This window comes from Lonchura striata, chromosome 2 (genome assembly GCF_050655825.1).
Source record: "Lonchura striata isolate lonStrDom1 chromosome 2, ASM5065582v1, whole genome shotgun sequence".
In the NCBI taxonomy this organism is placed as follows: Eukaryota; Metazoa; Chordata; class Aves; order Passeriformes; family Estrildidae; genus Lonchura; species Lonchura striata.
Genome location: NC_140704.1, coordinates 117,643,077 through 117,660,915, shown reverse-complemented (window position 1 = coordinate 117,660,915; position 17,839 = coordinate 117,643,077). Strand labels below are relative to the sequence as shown.

The 17,839-nt window shown below is 38.1% G+C and overlaps 1 protein-coding gene across 1 annotated transcript in view; it reads left to right on the top strand.

The window, feature by feature from the left end:
* The window catches only part of ATP6V1H (ATPase H+ transporting V1 subunit H), a 48,546-nt gene extending 33,631 nt beyond the window's left edge, over positions 1 to 14,915 (top strand). The window contains exons 13-14 of the mRNA XM_021555697.4: positions 2,013 to 2,126; positions 13,931 to 14,915. Of these exons, the coding sequence (XP_021411372.2) occupies positions 2,013 to 2,126; positions 13,931 to 13,991 (175 nt within the window). The 3' untranslated portion in view covers positions 13,992 to 14,915. The remainder of the gene's footprint in view (positions 1 to 2,012; positions 2,127 to 13,930) is intronic.
* The last annotated feature ends 2,924 nt before the right edge of the window (positions 14,916 to 17,839 follow it).

The following is a 17,839-nucleotide window of genomic DNA, read 5'->3' as shown; positions in this document are numbered from 1 at the left end:
TTATGTTTGTTTTCTTCTGTAACACTCTAAATTGTATTCATTTGTCTTTACTTGTTGTGTCTTCTTCCTCCCTCTAAATGGGTCACATTAAAACCTGAATCTTCGGCATCCAGAGACTTTTTCGAAATGACACTATTTTGGCTTAGTACAGTGATATTATGGGGAGCAGTCATTGTAAAAGATGTGCACATATAACTGTTCCACTGGGCTCTATTACTTCTGTAAAATAAGCAGCAATTGAGGAGAGGGGAAACTAAATATAGTGTTTTGGACAAGTTTGGACCTTGAAGGAACATGATTCACTGTGAACCTTCTTCACTGTTTAGACCTTTGGGTTAAACCTATGGCTGGTAAGTGATTTGTACCTGTAGGCAGGATTATGCAAGAATGATAATACTATTCTTCAACTCCTCATGTTCTCAGCCATAATTTCGGTGATGTATTGTCATCTGAAAGAGCCTATTACCATTTGTGATTATAGGCTTTTAACCTTTAATTTTGGTTCTTGAATTCTTCTAGTATAAGGGAGCTTTTGAGTTTAATGCCTTTTTCACATCCTTTCACTTCCTGAAAATCCAATGGCTTAAGTCAGTCCTTTAATAAAAAAAAAAATATTATTTGTGTTTTATACTCTTGCCTTTGTGTGCAATGGTTTTATATTTAACTCATTAAAAAGGTGAGGCTGCATAAGGGAGGCATAAAGGTTTTTTTGAATCTGTTATATTGCTAATAACTTCTTGAATTCTTGGCAAGGATTTTTCAGCTTGAAACAATTGCACTTTTCTGAATCCACTCCTGCTTTATAAAACAAGTGTTTGAATATTATTGGGAAATAATATTCCCTGTGGTCTTAAGGATAGTTTTGACTGAGTTATAAAATGAAATTGAAAATTCTCTTTTTCATCTCCATGCTATGTCTTCATACCTGGTCTGTAGTTTGCAAAAATACATTGTGTTGTGCAGCAGTAATGCATTAATCTGGCCATCAGAAGAGCAGTACGACATGCAGATAGCTAATGCCAGCTTAGAATGGCAGGACAACATCAGGTTAAGCCTCTAAAGCAAATGATAGTGTCTTCACAGGATAGCACGTTTAACTACTAAGTGACCTATGGGAGAACTGATGTAAAAAACCTTGAAAGTCAGTGAGTAAATCCACTTATATATTCCTTGCCAATTCTCTCCAAACTTCTTGTTATGACAGACTGAAATGCTGCATGTGAAGTCATCTGGATAGTGATACTGTTTCAGGTTTTAAAATTGCTGCCTTCCACTGGTTTTATTAAGAAATAATATATTCATGGCATGTGGTACAAGGTTCCATCAGTATTTCATAAGGGATTTGGTATAGCTGTTAAAAAGCTAAGGCTGACTGTGGTGGTGATGTTTGTAGTGAAGGATGCAGCTGAAGCCCTTTTTCTGGGAATGGTACCTTAACAGCCAGTTCTGCATCTTGTGCAGGAGTTGCTGTAGCTCTAGTACAGTTTGAATCTCAAAAAGGATTTAATAGGTATTGGTGTGATTACAAGCATTCTTCTGTATTAGACAGTGCCAGAAGAGATTGAGGTTTTATTCTTGCAAAAAATGGAGTGACCTGGTTGTCATCCATTTATGGGGTGGAGGGCACTACCTCTCCTACCTAATAATTGATATCTCCTACCTAATAATTGATAATGCTTTACCCTGCAAACCCTTTTAGAAGGCTCTGTAAAGTAAATAACCCTTTCTGAAAAGGGTTCTTTTCTTGATTATTTATTCCAAAGTAGCAAACAGGAGTCCAATATAAACACTCTGTTGTGAATTCTTAAAAATGATTAAAAAAAAAAATCAGTAGTTATTACAGAAAATATTCTGCATCTGTAACATGTGAGGTGAGATATTTATCTTGGCAAATAAATAAATATTACATAATTTAAACATAACCTCTTAATGCCTTGAATGTAAAGTGGTTGGATAGGATAGCTACCCAGAATTGAAAGTAATGTCAAAAAACTTTCTGTCCTGTTTTTCAGAGTGATTGAACAGCTTGGTGGTAAACAGCTGGTCATGAACCACATGCATCACGAAGACCAGCAAGTTCGTTATAATGCACTACTGGCTGTGCAGAAGCTGATGGTTCACAATTGGTATGTGAAGATTATTAACATACTACTAACCATGAGAAATCGTTGTTGTGGAGAGAGGATTCAGGACAGTAGATTTCTTTTAGGGGAGAAACAACATTTTTATGTGTTAAGACAGCAGTTTTTAAACAGCAGATTAATGTTATGCTTATAACATTACTTAGTTCTGTGTATTTTGGAAGCAGTTGATTTTAGTAGCTTCCTTACATGGTTGAATGTCACATGTAATTCTCTTGAACAGTATATTTTAGCTTAGGTTGGGTATTGGGAAAAGACTCTTCATCCAGAGGGTGATTGGGCACTGGAACAGGCTCACAAGGGAAGTGGTCACGGTGCCAGTCTGACAGAGTTCAGAGTATTTGGACAATACTCTCAGACACACAGTGTGACTCTTGGGCTGGCCCTGTGCAGGGTCAGGAGCTGGACTCGATGGTTCTTGTGGTTCCTTTCCAACTCAGGATATTCTGTAATGAATCTATAAATTTATTTGAACTCCTTGTGGAATAGAAGAGGTTTATGGGCCGATTGAGTAGTCTCTAATAATGCTGAGGTCTTGGCAAGTTCTGTCACAGAACTTGCTGGTATGTGATGCTGCCTTTCCGGCAGCACACAGGACCTTTATAGGGAAGCACTGAAGGGCTGAAGCTCTGAAAAACAGTGTTCATGAAGCAACTTTGTATAAGTTGCCAAACTAATAATGTATGCTAAGCATAAAGCATGGAGAGTTAAAAACACTAATTAGAAGTTTTTAATCTGGTTATTAATTATGAGTGCACCAGAGCTCATATTTTCAGTCTGGAATTGCCTTAAAGCTAGATAAAATACAGCAATACATCTGAGTATATTGGAACATAAGTGTTGAGATACAAAAAACTAATTTAATTATGGATTTAAACAACCTTTTATTTCTGAAAGGCTTAGTGCTTGGACATATCTATAACATCTGCCAGTTTTCTCCCCTATGACAGAATGTGAACTTTTTGAAAGGCAGAGTAGGGCTGATGCTAGGAGTGTGAAAGTGGTAGGGGAATGTGGACTACTAAACACCTTCTGACAGGTTAAGTCACCTCCTTGCCGTGACAGGTTGGCTAAGTTGACAAAAAGCTCCCATTGTCTCTCTCTGCAGTGTATCATTGGTAAAATAAAGTTAATTTTCTCCCTTTCCTTCTGAAGAATATAGGTTTTAAGGTTTTAACTCTCATGCATGTTATATACGTTTTATCCTACTCCCTCTCTTACATATTGTGGGAACCTTCTATAAAAGAGAAACATGTTTAAATACCCTACTATGAAAATTCCAGGTAATACACTCCACCTGTAAGGGGTACTTTGAAGATCACATGGAATTCTTGAGTGTGGAGATGGAGTCTGAACACATGGTCCTGTTCAATCTAATTTTTGGTCATTATTGTATATTATGCTCTACCCTGCTTCTCAATTTAATACATTTCTTTTCTCACTATGCTGTTCTTATACATTTGAAACATTCTGAGTATTACAAACCAGCTGCTATTAAATAGAGATTACAGCATGGAAAGTTTAGTTACTGATACTGTCCTCTGCAGTAGGGATGGGGTTTATTTCATGTGTGTTCTGATGTCTCGAAAATCTGGTAGGAAGACCTTTGGTCTTTCTCCAGCACAAACCTCACTGGTAGGAAAAGTTTTCCTGAATGCCAAGCCTGGCTTTTTCTTACTTTCAATGAGAGACGACTACTTGTAAAAACATCATGTCTGGTCTTCTAGATTTGTTTTGGTTTTTTAATGGTATGAACATTTCTGTGCCTGCTTTTCACAGTCTGTGAACCTTTAGATTTGAGACTGAGGGGGAGATGGCAAAAGTACCTAGTTTCAGCTCTTCAGAGGTGTCAGTAAAAATAATCTGTGTGAGTTAAGTGTCCCTTCCAGATTCACATCATCATCTCTGTAGGGAATGTTTTCTTGTTTAATTCATAGCAGAACAAGCCTCTGGGACACATTGTCCTTGGCTCTTATTTGCCAAAGTAGTGTTCCCCCTGGCATGGACTTATAGCTTAAGTGAAGGAAATGACACACTGTTTGTATGTGGGAAGCTAGATCTGTCTTTGTGTAGATCTGGCTTTTGATAAGTGTTGGGAGCTCTTCTGTTTCATTGCAGTCTCTTCTCACCACATAAGCTGAGTCCCCTGACTGCCACACACTGTGATTTAAGTGCCTACTTACTAAGCTTTGCATTGTTGTAAGATATGTTATTCAGCAACTTCAAGGTTTTGTTTCTCTTGCTCTTCAGAGCTGGGGAAACAATAAACATATTTTCTCTTGCTTCCACTTATTCTAGAATTACAGCTATTTCACTCAAAGCAATTGTGTTTTTTCCCCTCAAGTTTAACTGGCACAGAACTCTCAGGGTTCTGTGGTCAAGACGACCCCGAGATTGTAAAGTCTTTTTCTCCCAGCCCTGTAGCCAAAGAAGTCCAGATGCATCAGTTTTGCTTCTCAAGGTCACTTATTTTCTCTTACCTATATCATTCTTTCCTTGACCTGCTAAGCTCTGTCTAGCAAGTTGTATCGTGGCATTCTGTCTGCCCTCTAGGGCAGTGTTTACATTTTACAGTATGAACTACATGTTCTTTATTTATGAGTAATTCCCAATACCTATCACTTATGTTAGACAGCGTGTCTCTACTCTAAACCAAGAAAAAGTGTCACCATCACAGTGAAAGATGGAGGACAAGAAGAAGGACGAGACATGCCCAAATTCCTCCATCTTGCCTCCTGAACCCCATTCTAAAAAACCCAACAATTCTACATTTTCACCCTTTGTTACATTAACTCAAACTCTTGTGACATCTTGTGACCTTCACACAAAGTTGTCAGTTTTTTCCACGGGCTAAAATTGAAGCTACAGGTGTTTTTGACTTTGTGCCAAGGTCTCTGAGCCCCCTGCCAGGGTCTCGAGACAGCCAGGGCAGCCAGAGGGATGTACTGGGTTCCCACACAGAACAATTTGGCATTACTGTCTGTGACACGTGTGACAGAGGTAGTCAGTCTTTTCCTGAAGGTTAACTGAGACAAAGATTTGCTCTGCCACAATGAGGCAAGTGCTGTGCCTGGAGCCAGCAGAGTAAGGAAAACTTGGGATGCTTGAATTGAGGGAGTGTCATGGGGCAGCTGAAGTAGCATTCTGCCTAAAACACAGTATCATTTGACTGTTAGCTCAACTTAGAGATAATTAACTCCAAAGTAATTTGAATAGTTCATTACAGGCTGCTCAACTGGCTTTCCCGTAGGGGTTTTTAAGTCAGGGATTAATGGGGGGAAATCAGACTGTCAGGCATTTTCTTAAATGGTGAAGCTATGTTGGCAAAAGCAGTAACTGCTGTCATCTTTTCAGATGAGAAGTTCAAGTGAAATATTCCAGTTACATTTGCATGTTAAATGATCATGCACTTGATGAAGCAAGGAGCAAAATTATCTTTTTAGCATCACTTTCTGCCTATACATGAGAATTAATCCTGAGTTTCAATCTGCCTTGAATTGTGTTAGTCATGGCACCCCATGCTGATAGTATGAACCTGTTCAGTGGGTTGACCCTGCACCCACCAAAGCTGCTGTATCGCTCTCCTCCATGGCTGGATAGGGGCGAGAAAATACAATGAAGGATTCCTGTGGTGAGATAAGGACCAAGAGATATCACTCAAAGTACTGTCACAGGCAAAACAGCCTCAAATTAGAGATAATTAATTGAATTGATTACTAACAAAACCAGAGCAAGATAGTGAGAAGTAAATATGACCTTAAAAACACCTTCTCTCCACCCTTCCCTCCTTCCAAGTTCTACCTCCTCCCATAGGGCTGCAGGTAGTTGGAATGGGGGTAATGGCCAGTTCATCACACATTTTCTCCCACTAGTTAGGGAGAGAAATACTGTCCCTGCTCCATTATGGGGTCCCGGCCATGGGAGATAGTTCTCCATGTATTTCTCCAACATGAGTCCATCCCATGAGCAACAGCCCTCCCTAAACTACTGCAGCGTGGGTCACTCTTCTGCAGGGTGCAGTCCTTCAAGAACAGGGTGCTCCAGCATGTGTCCCTCCACAGGGTCACAAGTCCTGCCAGGAAACCTGCTTCAGCAGGGGCTTCTTTCTCCAGGGATCTGCAGATCCTTGTCAGGACCCTGCTCCAGCACAGGCTCCTCTCAGACATTTACCTGCTTGGGCATGGGGCTCCTGACCTTCTCCTTGATACTGACATGAAGAGTATGAGTGTGCTGGCAGGTGCTAAACCGTGGGAGTTAGGATGTGTCACTTCAGCATGATCAAGTATGGTATGGAAGTGGAATTTGTAAAGGGCATTCTGAATGAAGCAACAAATTGGACAAGCTTTGAATATGCAACAGGTTCATATATGATTTTCTAAATGCACAGCCCAGACAAAATTACTTGCTCTCTGTCTTTTAAAATGAGGAATTCTGCGGGGAGACAGTAAAAAATCTGAAAGATGCTATATTTAGAAGCTGTTACTCTGCAGATAGCTTGTGTACAATGACTACGTTTGGGAATGAGAAGGGCAGGGTGTAGTGATTGTTAACTGGCAGCCACAAAGTTTGCAACCACCCTCACCCCTTATTGTTCCCTCATCCCAACACTGAGGTGTGGAATGCTTAATAGAATAGTAGGCTTAAATTTACAGGAAAATAACTTCCACTATATTTCTCCTGGTTCTTAGCCTTCATTATCGCTACAATTCCCTTTCAGTAGTTAACAGAAGTTAACTAAATGAAAAGTTTGAGAAGATAGTGTCGCTGATAAAAATTAATCTTTTTTAAGAGAACAGTTCCTAGCTAGAATGAGACAAGTTAGGCAAAAATCCAATCAATTACAGGCACACTTGATATCTCTTGAAGTGTTCCATCTTTTTATTTGCACAAAAATGTGTATTCTTGTAAAACTTCATTTCATGTAGGTGTAGAGGCTGTGTTTTTTATTTGGCATATGCTCTCTGGGATTCACACTAGGTTTGTGCTTTCTGTCATGAGATCTCTACTCTTTGCAGAAACACTTCTTAATATTTCTAGAGCTCATGTTAGTGTGGAAGATACGAGACATTCTGCTCAGTTTGCATTTTCTTTTTTTCAAAGAAATTGCAAGTTTTCATGAACTATGCTGAAAAACAAATCACAACAAATCACCAAAGAACTTCTGATTATTGTTCTTTAAAAATTTGATTTCCTGATTGGAAAATTTAGTTACACACTATTGATGTTGGTCATTCTTACATAAAAAGCTCTTAAGTGTTGTAAGCAAAAACATTCATTGTGGTAACTAAATCTTCTGTTTAAATATAAAACTGTTTTCAAACCACATTGCAAGGTTTAGTCAGGTGGGTTTTTTGAATTCACAAAATGGCTCTGTGTGTTAGTTCATAGCATGTCTTGTAAGGAAAAAATGGCGCATGCTTTGTCTCCCTAATAGAAAGACACAAATTGGATTTCAATTTATTTTCTTTCAAAATCAAATGCTTAACTTAAAGCTTTGTTATAAGAGCTCATTGATCTACTGTTTCTTCTTAGCTTGTATGTGAAGTTGTGAACTGGAAGTCTAGAATAACTCTTTCAAAGATTGTACAAAACCAGGGAAACTGCTGAGAGGAGAGGAGTTTCTTGTAGTGAATCACTTCAAAGACTCATATTAATGCTGCATTTCATGTCACAAGGAGGCCTTTGAACCATGCCATGAGTAATGTTTTCAATAATCATGATAATCTGTAGATAGTCTATTAATATTACTGCAATCTGTAGATTGTCTATTTAATATTGCTGCATTTAGCTGAAGAAAGGGCTCCATTTGGAAACACAAAGCACTTCTCATATAATGTTCATAATCCTTCTGTGCAACCATTCAGACTGTTTAGTTTTATGTACACATCAGAATGTTGAGCATCTCTTTACTGTGAATAATTAAACAGAAACAATGTCGTAAATATTGTTTATCTTAACAGTTGACTTTTGTTTTATTTCTTTGTATGAAGTGGAATATGTTAAACTAAGTATTGAAAATTGCAGAGATGTTTGCAGTATCTTTTCTCTCTTGATATCCACAGCTACATTTATAAGTCAAGGAGATACATGGTGAAAATCACCATGGTTTCACTGAAAAAGATAATTTATAAAAATCTTCAGTTTGATGTGTTGGAGGCCCACATGGTCAAAGTGGCTTTGATTCTGCTGTGTAGGTTTGTTTCTTTGTTTTTGTTGTTGGTTTGTGATTCCTTACCTTCAAATCTACTCATGGTAGGCATTGGTATAATAGACACATATTTTATATTCTTTCTTAGAATTTTAAATTGGAATATTTCATATTGCATAAATACATTGAGTCAAAGAAGAAAGTTGTTTTCAGTAAACAAATGACAAAAGAGAGCATCAGTTTTCCAGTGGTAGCACTCCAGCTTTGGCAGTCTTCCCAGTCCAGCTCTCTAGGAAGATGTCACTGTTTTTTGCTTTACTACTTTCATAACTGTTCTCTTCCTGTTTACTTCTGTAAAGAACATAATAATGAGGAGCATGCAATGTATATATGTATTTTTCTATACTATATGCAGAAAAGATGTATAAAAATGTGCAGCATTATAACTTTGGATCAGCAGTAAGACATGTTAATATTGCATTTCAGGAACCAAATATTAACATCACTCCAGGTTTGATTTGAGCCTAGTTTTATTTTTCTTTCCTGGCTTCTGTGACTGTGGCTCTGTGGGGAGGCAAATGCACCTGTGCTGGCCCCTGTGGAGCCCCACTTGCCTTTTCCCAGCCACCACCAGTGTTAATGTGACACTGCAGTAGCCACCTTCAAGGGAGCTTATCTGTAGAAAGCAATGCACTACAATTCACTTGAGAGTTACATGAACAAAAAGTGCTGTCTCACCAGAATACCCTGGATGCCTTGTGAGAGAGCCAGGCGTACACAGCTGGAATGGGTTAAAGGGTGGGTGTTACAGTTTTGTCTCAGGTTGGATTAGAGGGAGACTAGACAGATGGTTGCAACCTTGTCGTGGTGTTGCCACTTCATGTGTACTGCTCAGAGGTTCCAGGGATGGTTAATTTGTGGAGTGTAACAGTTACAAGACAATGTTTTCAAGGGTTTAGTTTAGTGTGCCTAGAACTGGGAGTACATCAATTGTGTAATTCAAATACCTACTTGTAATACCACAATAAATTAGTAGAACTGGTCCAACTCTTTCTAGTCTAATAACTTCTCTCCAGGTTGCTAGACCTAGCAGAAATGCAACATAAGGCTGGCAAAACTGATCAGTTTGTTCAGACTATTCTATCTGCTACCTGTCCTGTGAATTTATTTAACTGTTGTCATATCTTCATGATTTGTCTGTAAACAGTGTATGTTGGCACTGTCTTTTGAGTGTATTGAGTCAAGTGGCAGACTTTTGGAAGGATTTCTTTAAAACTAGATTTTCAATTTAATTTTAAAAAGCATGGGGCTCTAGGCTTATGTTTAGATAGAGAAAAAAATCAATATTTTCATTTTTCGTTTTTGTCAAAGAAAGGCATTCTGTCTCTTGGGAACCTCAGTCTGCTAAACCAAGTTAGAGATTGCAGATATTCAGGACTAGCAAATATTTTTTGGTATCTTTAATAATCAGGATGCAAGAGTTAAATGTAAGAATAGAAAAATATGAAAATTTCATCCTTTATTCTGTGCTTCATCTACTTTTCTTTGCCCATTCATTTTCAGCATCCTTTAAAGGACAGGTAGTACTACTTAAACTTCAAGGCTTATTTTTTTAAACACATGATCCCTAGGGATCTGTTATATGTGTCTTATAACTTTTCCTTCTCTCATAGATTGTTTGTTGAGAGTGATCTTTTAATATATGGGATATATTAGTATAAAATTTCTAGGTGGGATCTTGTGCCAGTTTGCAATTATCTTCTAATTCCATATTCACTGAGTTTACATGTTGGATCAGTTCTGTGTGCCTTTTCCTAAATAAACTTTAAGCATTTATTTCAATTATGACATTTAAGTATATCTCTACTTCAAGGTGTCAGTGGCTCACATGAGAAGCAAAAATTGATTAAACAAAAGGAAGAAACAAATTAGAATAACAATTTGTATTCACCTCTAAGCTTCCTTTTCTCTTTGGAAAAAACACTTTGGAAACAGCAGAAAATGTGTGTAAACAAGAGGCCCAAAAAAGGGGGAATTTCTAGAGTGAAAGTAATTTCACTTGGTTGTTCTAGTAAGAATGAAAAGATTAACTTGCAAGTGGAAATTACTTATGCTTACTTTAGACCTTGGGGTGACCAGGGAAGTGAAAGTGTGTGGTTGTTGATCTGAGCTTTAACTGAGAAATGGAAGATTTTATAGTTAGCCTCAAAAGTGATGTGCTACAGTTACACGTTTGAAGCTTTTTTGCAGTGCAGAGGTAATATTTTTTGTTCTTGTAAATTTATACTAAATCAGTTGTTTAATGTTTGAATGCTGTTATCTGTAAATGCAAATTTGTTTGCACTGGCTTCGTCTGCTTTTTATAAGGATGGATTTATGTTGAAGGAAGTGAGAAGATGGCTAAACCTGCCCTTTTTATAAAGGCCTTTCTGTTAGAATGTGAGGAGAATGGTTTAAAATATCTTGTAGTGGTCCAGTTCTTGGGTTTATAGCTTGCAATTAAAAAAAAAGTCAGTCTAATACCTATGTCATTACTGTCTGTTGTAGTGTGCATCACAAATCTCAGATGCTATTTTAAATATTTTATTAACTGATCTGTTATCATGTGACAAGATCCATCCTTTTATCATACATGTTCTTATAGTTCAATGCATTGAAGGCTTGCATTCTTACAGGTGACTTTAATTTTGTGAGGTAAATAGTAATTTTAAAATCCCAGTTTTTCTCTTAAGATTTAATGAAGTATCAGTGCAGGATAAACTCTTAGACCCTTAATTTGCAATACCATGGGGATGGACACTTATGTCCAATTTATGAGTGAAGTTTGGAGCTTACAGTGCTTCTTAACCTCCTAATGGGATAAAATACCAGTATTTATAAAGTATATTTGAATCTTCTTATTCTTCTAATATATGTTTTAGCAGAGGCAGAACAGGGTCCTACTTAACATTTTGGAGCAGGTCCAAAGGTGAGCCATGAAGATGATTTAGAGGCATGGAACACCTGTCCTGTGAGGAAAAGCTCTGAGTTGGGGTTGTTAAGCCTGGACAAGAGAAGGCTCTGGGGAGATGTTAGAGCAGCTTTACAGTACCTGAAGGAGCCCTACAGGAAGGCTGAAGAGGGCCTTCTCATAAGGCCAAGGGGTGATGGCTGTGAAATAAAACAGGGCTGATTTAGATTAGATATCAGAAAGAATTATTTCCTGTGAGGGTGGTGAGACACTGGAAGAGGTTTCCCGGAGAATCAGTGGATGCCCCATCCTGTGGAGTATTCAAGGCCAGGTTGGAGTGGTCTCTCAGCAACTAGTGGAAGGTGTCCCTGCCCATGGCAGAGGCTTTGGAATCAGATGATCTTTAAGGTTCCAACCCAAACCATTCTATGATTACATGTTCATCTAATCTAGACTGTGCAATAATTTGTGTCCTGGCTTAACCAGACACCTCAAATGGAAGTGATAACCAAACAGAAAATTAAGTGATCCTTCTAACAGCTTGTAATGCAAGGTTTTTGCATTTCAGTACCCCTTGGTGGTAGCTAAAGAGGTGATGGGGTAGAAACACTATGGGATTTTTACTTGGGTTTGCAGCATGACTATGTAGAACTGTAACTGCAGGTACTCATTCTGTATGGGGAGATGGGATGAGAGCTTTTCCTTGACCCTAGATTTAAACCATACACCTACAAAAGATTTTGTAGAGAAGATACTGTTCTATTTGCTGTAGAAGTTGAATATGTCTGTGAAGGCACTAAATACCTACACAATATGCTACTGCTCTGCTGTCTTGGAGATTTTTGATGACTGCGCTGCACTCTAGTGGGGTTTTTAGAAAGCCTTGGCCGTGGCCGTGCATCTGAAACAGTGTAAGCTCTGTAATAGTTGTGGTGGTATGGATTATTAACTTGATTGATTTTCCTACTTCAAAGTAATAGTGTGGGAATTTTACATTCAATATGGTTCATCTGTGCTTTAAGAATAAATAATGTTGTGAGCTTGTAATATGATGAGCAGAGCCCTGTATGCAGCAAGTGTCAGTTGCTTTCAAGGCTGGATGTCAGAGAAGAAATACTAGAATCAGTACATACATATAGGCATGAAACAAATGAAAAAAAAAGACAACAAAAAGCAGAGGGAGCAGAAAGAGGTTTGGTGAGTGTGGAAGCTCTTCCATTGTTGCTGTCTGTGTTTTTGGAAGACTGTCAAATTTTGTTATGCTGGTTCAGTTTTAAGTCCTGAAAAAGCACAAGACAGCAGCTCATTTCCTTCTTTGCCAGCAGGAGCCTCTACTTTGAGGGTGATAACTGTCTGTTATGAGCAGGAGTTGTATCTGTTAAGTGGAGCCCAAGCATTAAAATACTATGGTTTTACAGCAACACATGATGAAGCTCTAAATGAAGATGCTAAACCATAACATATGCTTCAGCATACGAATTGTGTGTTATTTTCTTTGCTAGAGGTGTTTGAACTTTTGCTTTTCTGGATGCTTAATGTTAAAACTATGAAAAGTGGTGTTGGGTTCAGCAGTTGAGGTGCTGAACTTCATTGTGCAATAGGAAGTTTAATCCATAAGGAATAACTGTTCAACAGGACACTAAGCAGAAAACTAGTTTTTGAAATGTGCATAAAACCTGATCTTTTAAATTAATTTTTTAATAAAGCAAAAGCACATACTCTTGAGTTATGTGGGGTTTTCTTTAGACTTCTTTCTGAACATTATCACTCTGATATGCTTCTAGTGCTTAACCTGTGTAGGCTGAAATATCTGTGTAGTGAGAAAGCACAGTACTAAGTGTATGATCAGCAGTAGAAAAAGAACGCCTACATTTCACGAGTCCTGAAACCTCTCTTCCACTTGATACAGTGGTACAATTATTGTATTTTCTGTGACAAGCAGCAACCCAGGTACTATTATTAAAGACCCCTTTCAGCTTTTTTGTTCTTTTTTGTGAAGTGTTGATCTGCTTTCACAAGAGAGAGTGAAGGATTGTAGCATTCAGAACTGTGCAGTGTTTTTCCATGGGATTTAGACACTGTTGCTCAGGGCAAGTGCCAGTAATCTGGGAGATGTTCCAGTGTTGAGAGGACAAATAGAAAGTAAGTGGCTTAGTGCACGTCAAAGTGCAGGTGAGGAAAACACTTTAAAGAAGATGTTGGTATACAGTGGGCCTGGATTGGTTGTCTTTTATTTTTCTCAACTTGAATATGTAATTATTGAGTCTGTCTGTTTTGCTTGCCTATTGTATTGCCAGTATGTCCTTTGTGTTACTCATGCACCTGCAGCTGGGTTGTGGAAAGAGATAATTTTAAATGTTTTGCCACAGCTTCTAAAATATGTATTCAACAAGAAAAATATATCTGCCTCATGGGTGTTCTGTGACAGTTTTCAGGGCTTCTAAGTGTTCCCATTGGGTTCCTTCCTTTTCTAGACAGCTTTGTTGATGTTTGATTTGTACTTCATTTTCATAGGGCAGATGATGGATATCTAAAACTCGGATGCTCTCATTGTTGCTCCAGTTGACATTATTTGAGGGATTAATTCTGAAATTAAAGCTTTTTCTTCTTTATCCACTTTGTAATTCCCACCACTGTTGCACTCCCCACTCTCCAGAACATTTCTCAATCTAATTTTTTATTGTATTTCAGGGAATACCTTGGGAAGCAGTTGCAGTCAGAACAACCTCAGACGGCCACAGCACGGAGCTAAACACTTCCATCAGTTCATGCAGTTCATGCTTACAATTACAGTGTGTTTGTCTTGAAATGAATACAAAAGAAATTCTGAAATCACACGCTCTTTGTCTGCTATGGGTGCATAAACATTCCAGCTTTCCTCTAGTGGTGTTGGCTTCCTAAAAATTTGTTTGTTCAACTAGTTCTGCTGATTATGCCTATTAGCTTCTTGTTCTATTCTGAATGTATATGAAGAAATGTGGCTAATATATTCAATTTGTTTTATGTATTTATTCTCATAATAAAGACTATTATTAAAAGATATCCATTCCATAATGGATATTATAATTAGCCTAGAAAAATTGTTCTCTTCTTTTAGTGGGTTAGCAGTGTTGTCAGTTTCCAAGAAAAGTAAGTTGTCCCCCTATGTCTCAGACGAATTAATAAAGCTTTGACTTAGGATATTGCACTTTCTATAAAACACTAAGAAAGATTATCAATACTAAAATATATACCAAGTCTCAAAACAGTGTTAATTGTATATAAAAGCAAATGTACAGGTGGAGTTTTTTGGGGGGGTGGGATAGTTCTCTTGTTAGAAACTACATTAAAAAATCTGGAAATGAGAAGAGGAAAAGAAAATGAGCATTCCTCCATCAGTGAAAACATACCAGCGGTATAACACCAGTGGTTAAGGCTGTAGATCAGAGATCAAATTGAGGGTGTCTTTATTTTTTTTTTTTCAAATGTGCACTACTAACTGCTGAAATTGTAGTTTCATGGAGTTTTTGGTAATTGAAAATACTTGTATATGTTAGGGTTCTGGTTTCATTCCAAAATCCATTGTATTTATTTTATATTAAGCCATATAATTTGGCTATCAATATTTTCTGTGTTTTGTAGCTTCTGACAGTATAAAATATGTAATCAATAAATTTAAGCTGATCTTGGCTTGGCACATGAGAACAGTTTTGTTGCATAGATAGAAGCCTGGCTCCAGGCACTTGCAACACCAAGCAGTTAATATTCTTGTGATTCATTATTAGAATAAAAAAAAAAAAGTGAACATAATTCTTAATCTTGTCAGTAGTCATTTGAAGTACAAGTCTCTGAGGAAGCTCAGGGTACTTTATCATCAAGTGAAAGCCTAATTGTGAAAACTTTCTTTATCTAGCCTGGATTTTCATAATATATAATTAAAATTTGACCACTGTTGCAATGGAGAGAGAAGAGAGTTAGAGGACTATGGGTTGATGACGTCTTAGTCTGCTTAATTAAAATTAGATTGTGTATCTTAATGACTGTTCCTTACTTTTGCATATAGAAGGCAAAGGCTTTGATATTGCAGTCAGTATCACAATGATACATGCTAAAGCCTGGAAAAAGCTAACCCTCACTCCAACTACAGTCAGTTTATGTGAATAAATCTTAGCACTGCGTATTCCCGCAGTGGTGGGGGATACAGGTGGTGTGGGAAGCAGTTGGGAGAGCAAGGGTGCACCTACACTGCCATTCTTACCTTGAGTCATTTGAATGCTCTTGAAATGAATCTCTGTCGCGGCGTGGCATGCGCCCCCCTCGCCGCGATACCCCGAGCGGTGGCGTGCTGGGCGGCGAGAGGGAAGAGAACGGGCGGCCGCTCCCCCCGGGGTGCTCTGCTGTCCCAGTTGGTGGCGCGGGAACAGAGGGAGGCGACACGGGACTTGGGGGTGAACAAGATGGATTTATTCAGTGAGCCCCAAGACCCCCTTGAGAGGGGGGGCAAAGGTTTTATACAGAACTCAAGAGGAGGGGAGTAGGAACAGCAACCAATGAGGGTAGGGCTGGGGAGGAGTTTAAGGCAGGACTAACATATGACAAACCTATCAGGGGAAACAGGGGAGTGGAGTAACACAAAGTAACCAATAGGGTGTTGAGCCTCACTAAATAGACAGGGAATGGTCTGGAAGCAGGGGAGGAGGCTGAGAGGAATGACGGAATGTTCTGGGGAAAGGGGCAGGGAAAGGGAGGATTGACAACTTGGAGAGGAGTGGGTTAGGGAAGAGCTTGGGGAGATTGACAGCTGGGGAGAGGAGGAGATTGGGGGGTTGGGGGGTGAACAGACACTGAACAAATATTAAATGGAAGAAAAACACACCACCGCATCTCCCCCTTTCTTTTTACAAAAGGAAGGAGAGTGATGGCATTTAAACATATCAATACATCATATAAATAATATAAACTTCATATACAAGATACAGCAAAATCATATGGTAAAATTACAAATTACCAAATGTACATAAGTTGAAAACCATCAGAAAAATATAAATTAATTACGATTACAGGACTACTTAATATAAAATATACAAAATTGTTTTTGATATACAATGCAAAAGTAAATGGACCACATGAAATAAAAATTTTGAAAGTACTTATCACATACATTAAGACACAGCTTATTTAGTCTAGCCAGAAATCATAGCTTCATTAAAACTTAACATAGTGCAATCAAACCAAAAACCTGAATTTATGATTATAAGTGCTTTACTACCTAAAACATTAATCATAGTAAGAAACAAAAATTCGAATCACACAGTACAAAAAACTTATAAATAAATATAAACTACAGTATAAGAGAGATAGTTAATTATACACTCTTCAAAGATTATGGGCTACATAAATAGAAAGAGAAGACTTTTTAGATGTGAGGTGTCAAATAATAAAGCAGAGGTGTTGCCGACTTGCAACTGCCAACATATCATCATGAAGGTGGAACGGCAGGCTTTTGTTTCAGGCTTGGCCTCCAGGTGAGCACAGCACAGAGGCCTGGCACTGCAGATGTTCGGTAATAAACTCAAAACACTCCCGGACCATTGGTTCTTATCACAGCAGCCAGTGCACAGAATTAAGTGTCTGAGGCACTGCGTGCTGGAAAGCAAACACGCAGCCTCAAAGTCCGTTCAGCTGAGTTGTCTTTATACCTGGACTTGCGCAGAGTTCATTGTTGAGGATGGCCCGAAGGTACTGCGACTCTTTGAAGGGTCCCGAGGCCGGGCGGTTGACTTGGTGGCTGCCTGGCACAGACTGTCCTGCTGGAGCTGCAAACGCTGTGGCTGGGACTGCAACATAGGTTGCACTACAAGGGTCTGTGCCTGCTGGTGGCTTTGAGAGAGCCTGCTGCCACAGAGGCTGGGCTTGTCGCTGCTGCTGTTGAGCCAGTTGGAGATGGGTGGCTGTGTGGAGGAGCTGGAACTGGCGGTGCTGGAACTGCTGCTGCTTGGCTCAGGTTAAGGGACTGGCCTGCAACTTTGTCTGGCTAAATTGCTCTTACATCAGACACAAAACTACCCAAAACTTGCTGTTTTGCTGCTCTGAGTAGCAATCCAAAATAATATAAATAATATTAGATGGAATGGTTAAGTGATTGAAAACAAACAGAAATAAATATTGGAATCTAATTCAAACAACTGAAATAAAACAATTAAAATAAAATATTTGAATTTGAATAAAACAATTATAATTAAATCAATTGGAATTAAAAATGCGTAATTGCAATAAAGAAACAATTGTAACAAACAATGATAATAAAGATAAGTAATGCATTAAAATAATTAAAATTAATAAATCTAAAAAACAATTAAATAAAACAAATAGAATTGAAATCAGATTAACCAAGAATAATTAAAAATCAGGTGATTGAAATAGAAGGAAATAATTAACAGAATTTAAACTAAATAATTGAACTAGAATGATTAAAATCACCACTATCCAATTTAAATAGAATGATTAGATAGAATTATTGGAATTAAATAATTAATTTGGACAATTTTTTGTCTAATAACACAATCAAATAAAGTAATTGATAAACTGAAAACAATTAAGATGTAGATTTAATATAAAACT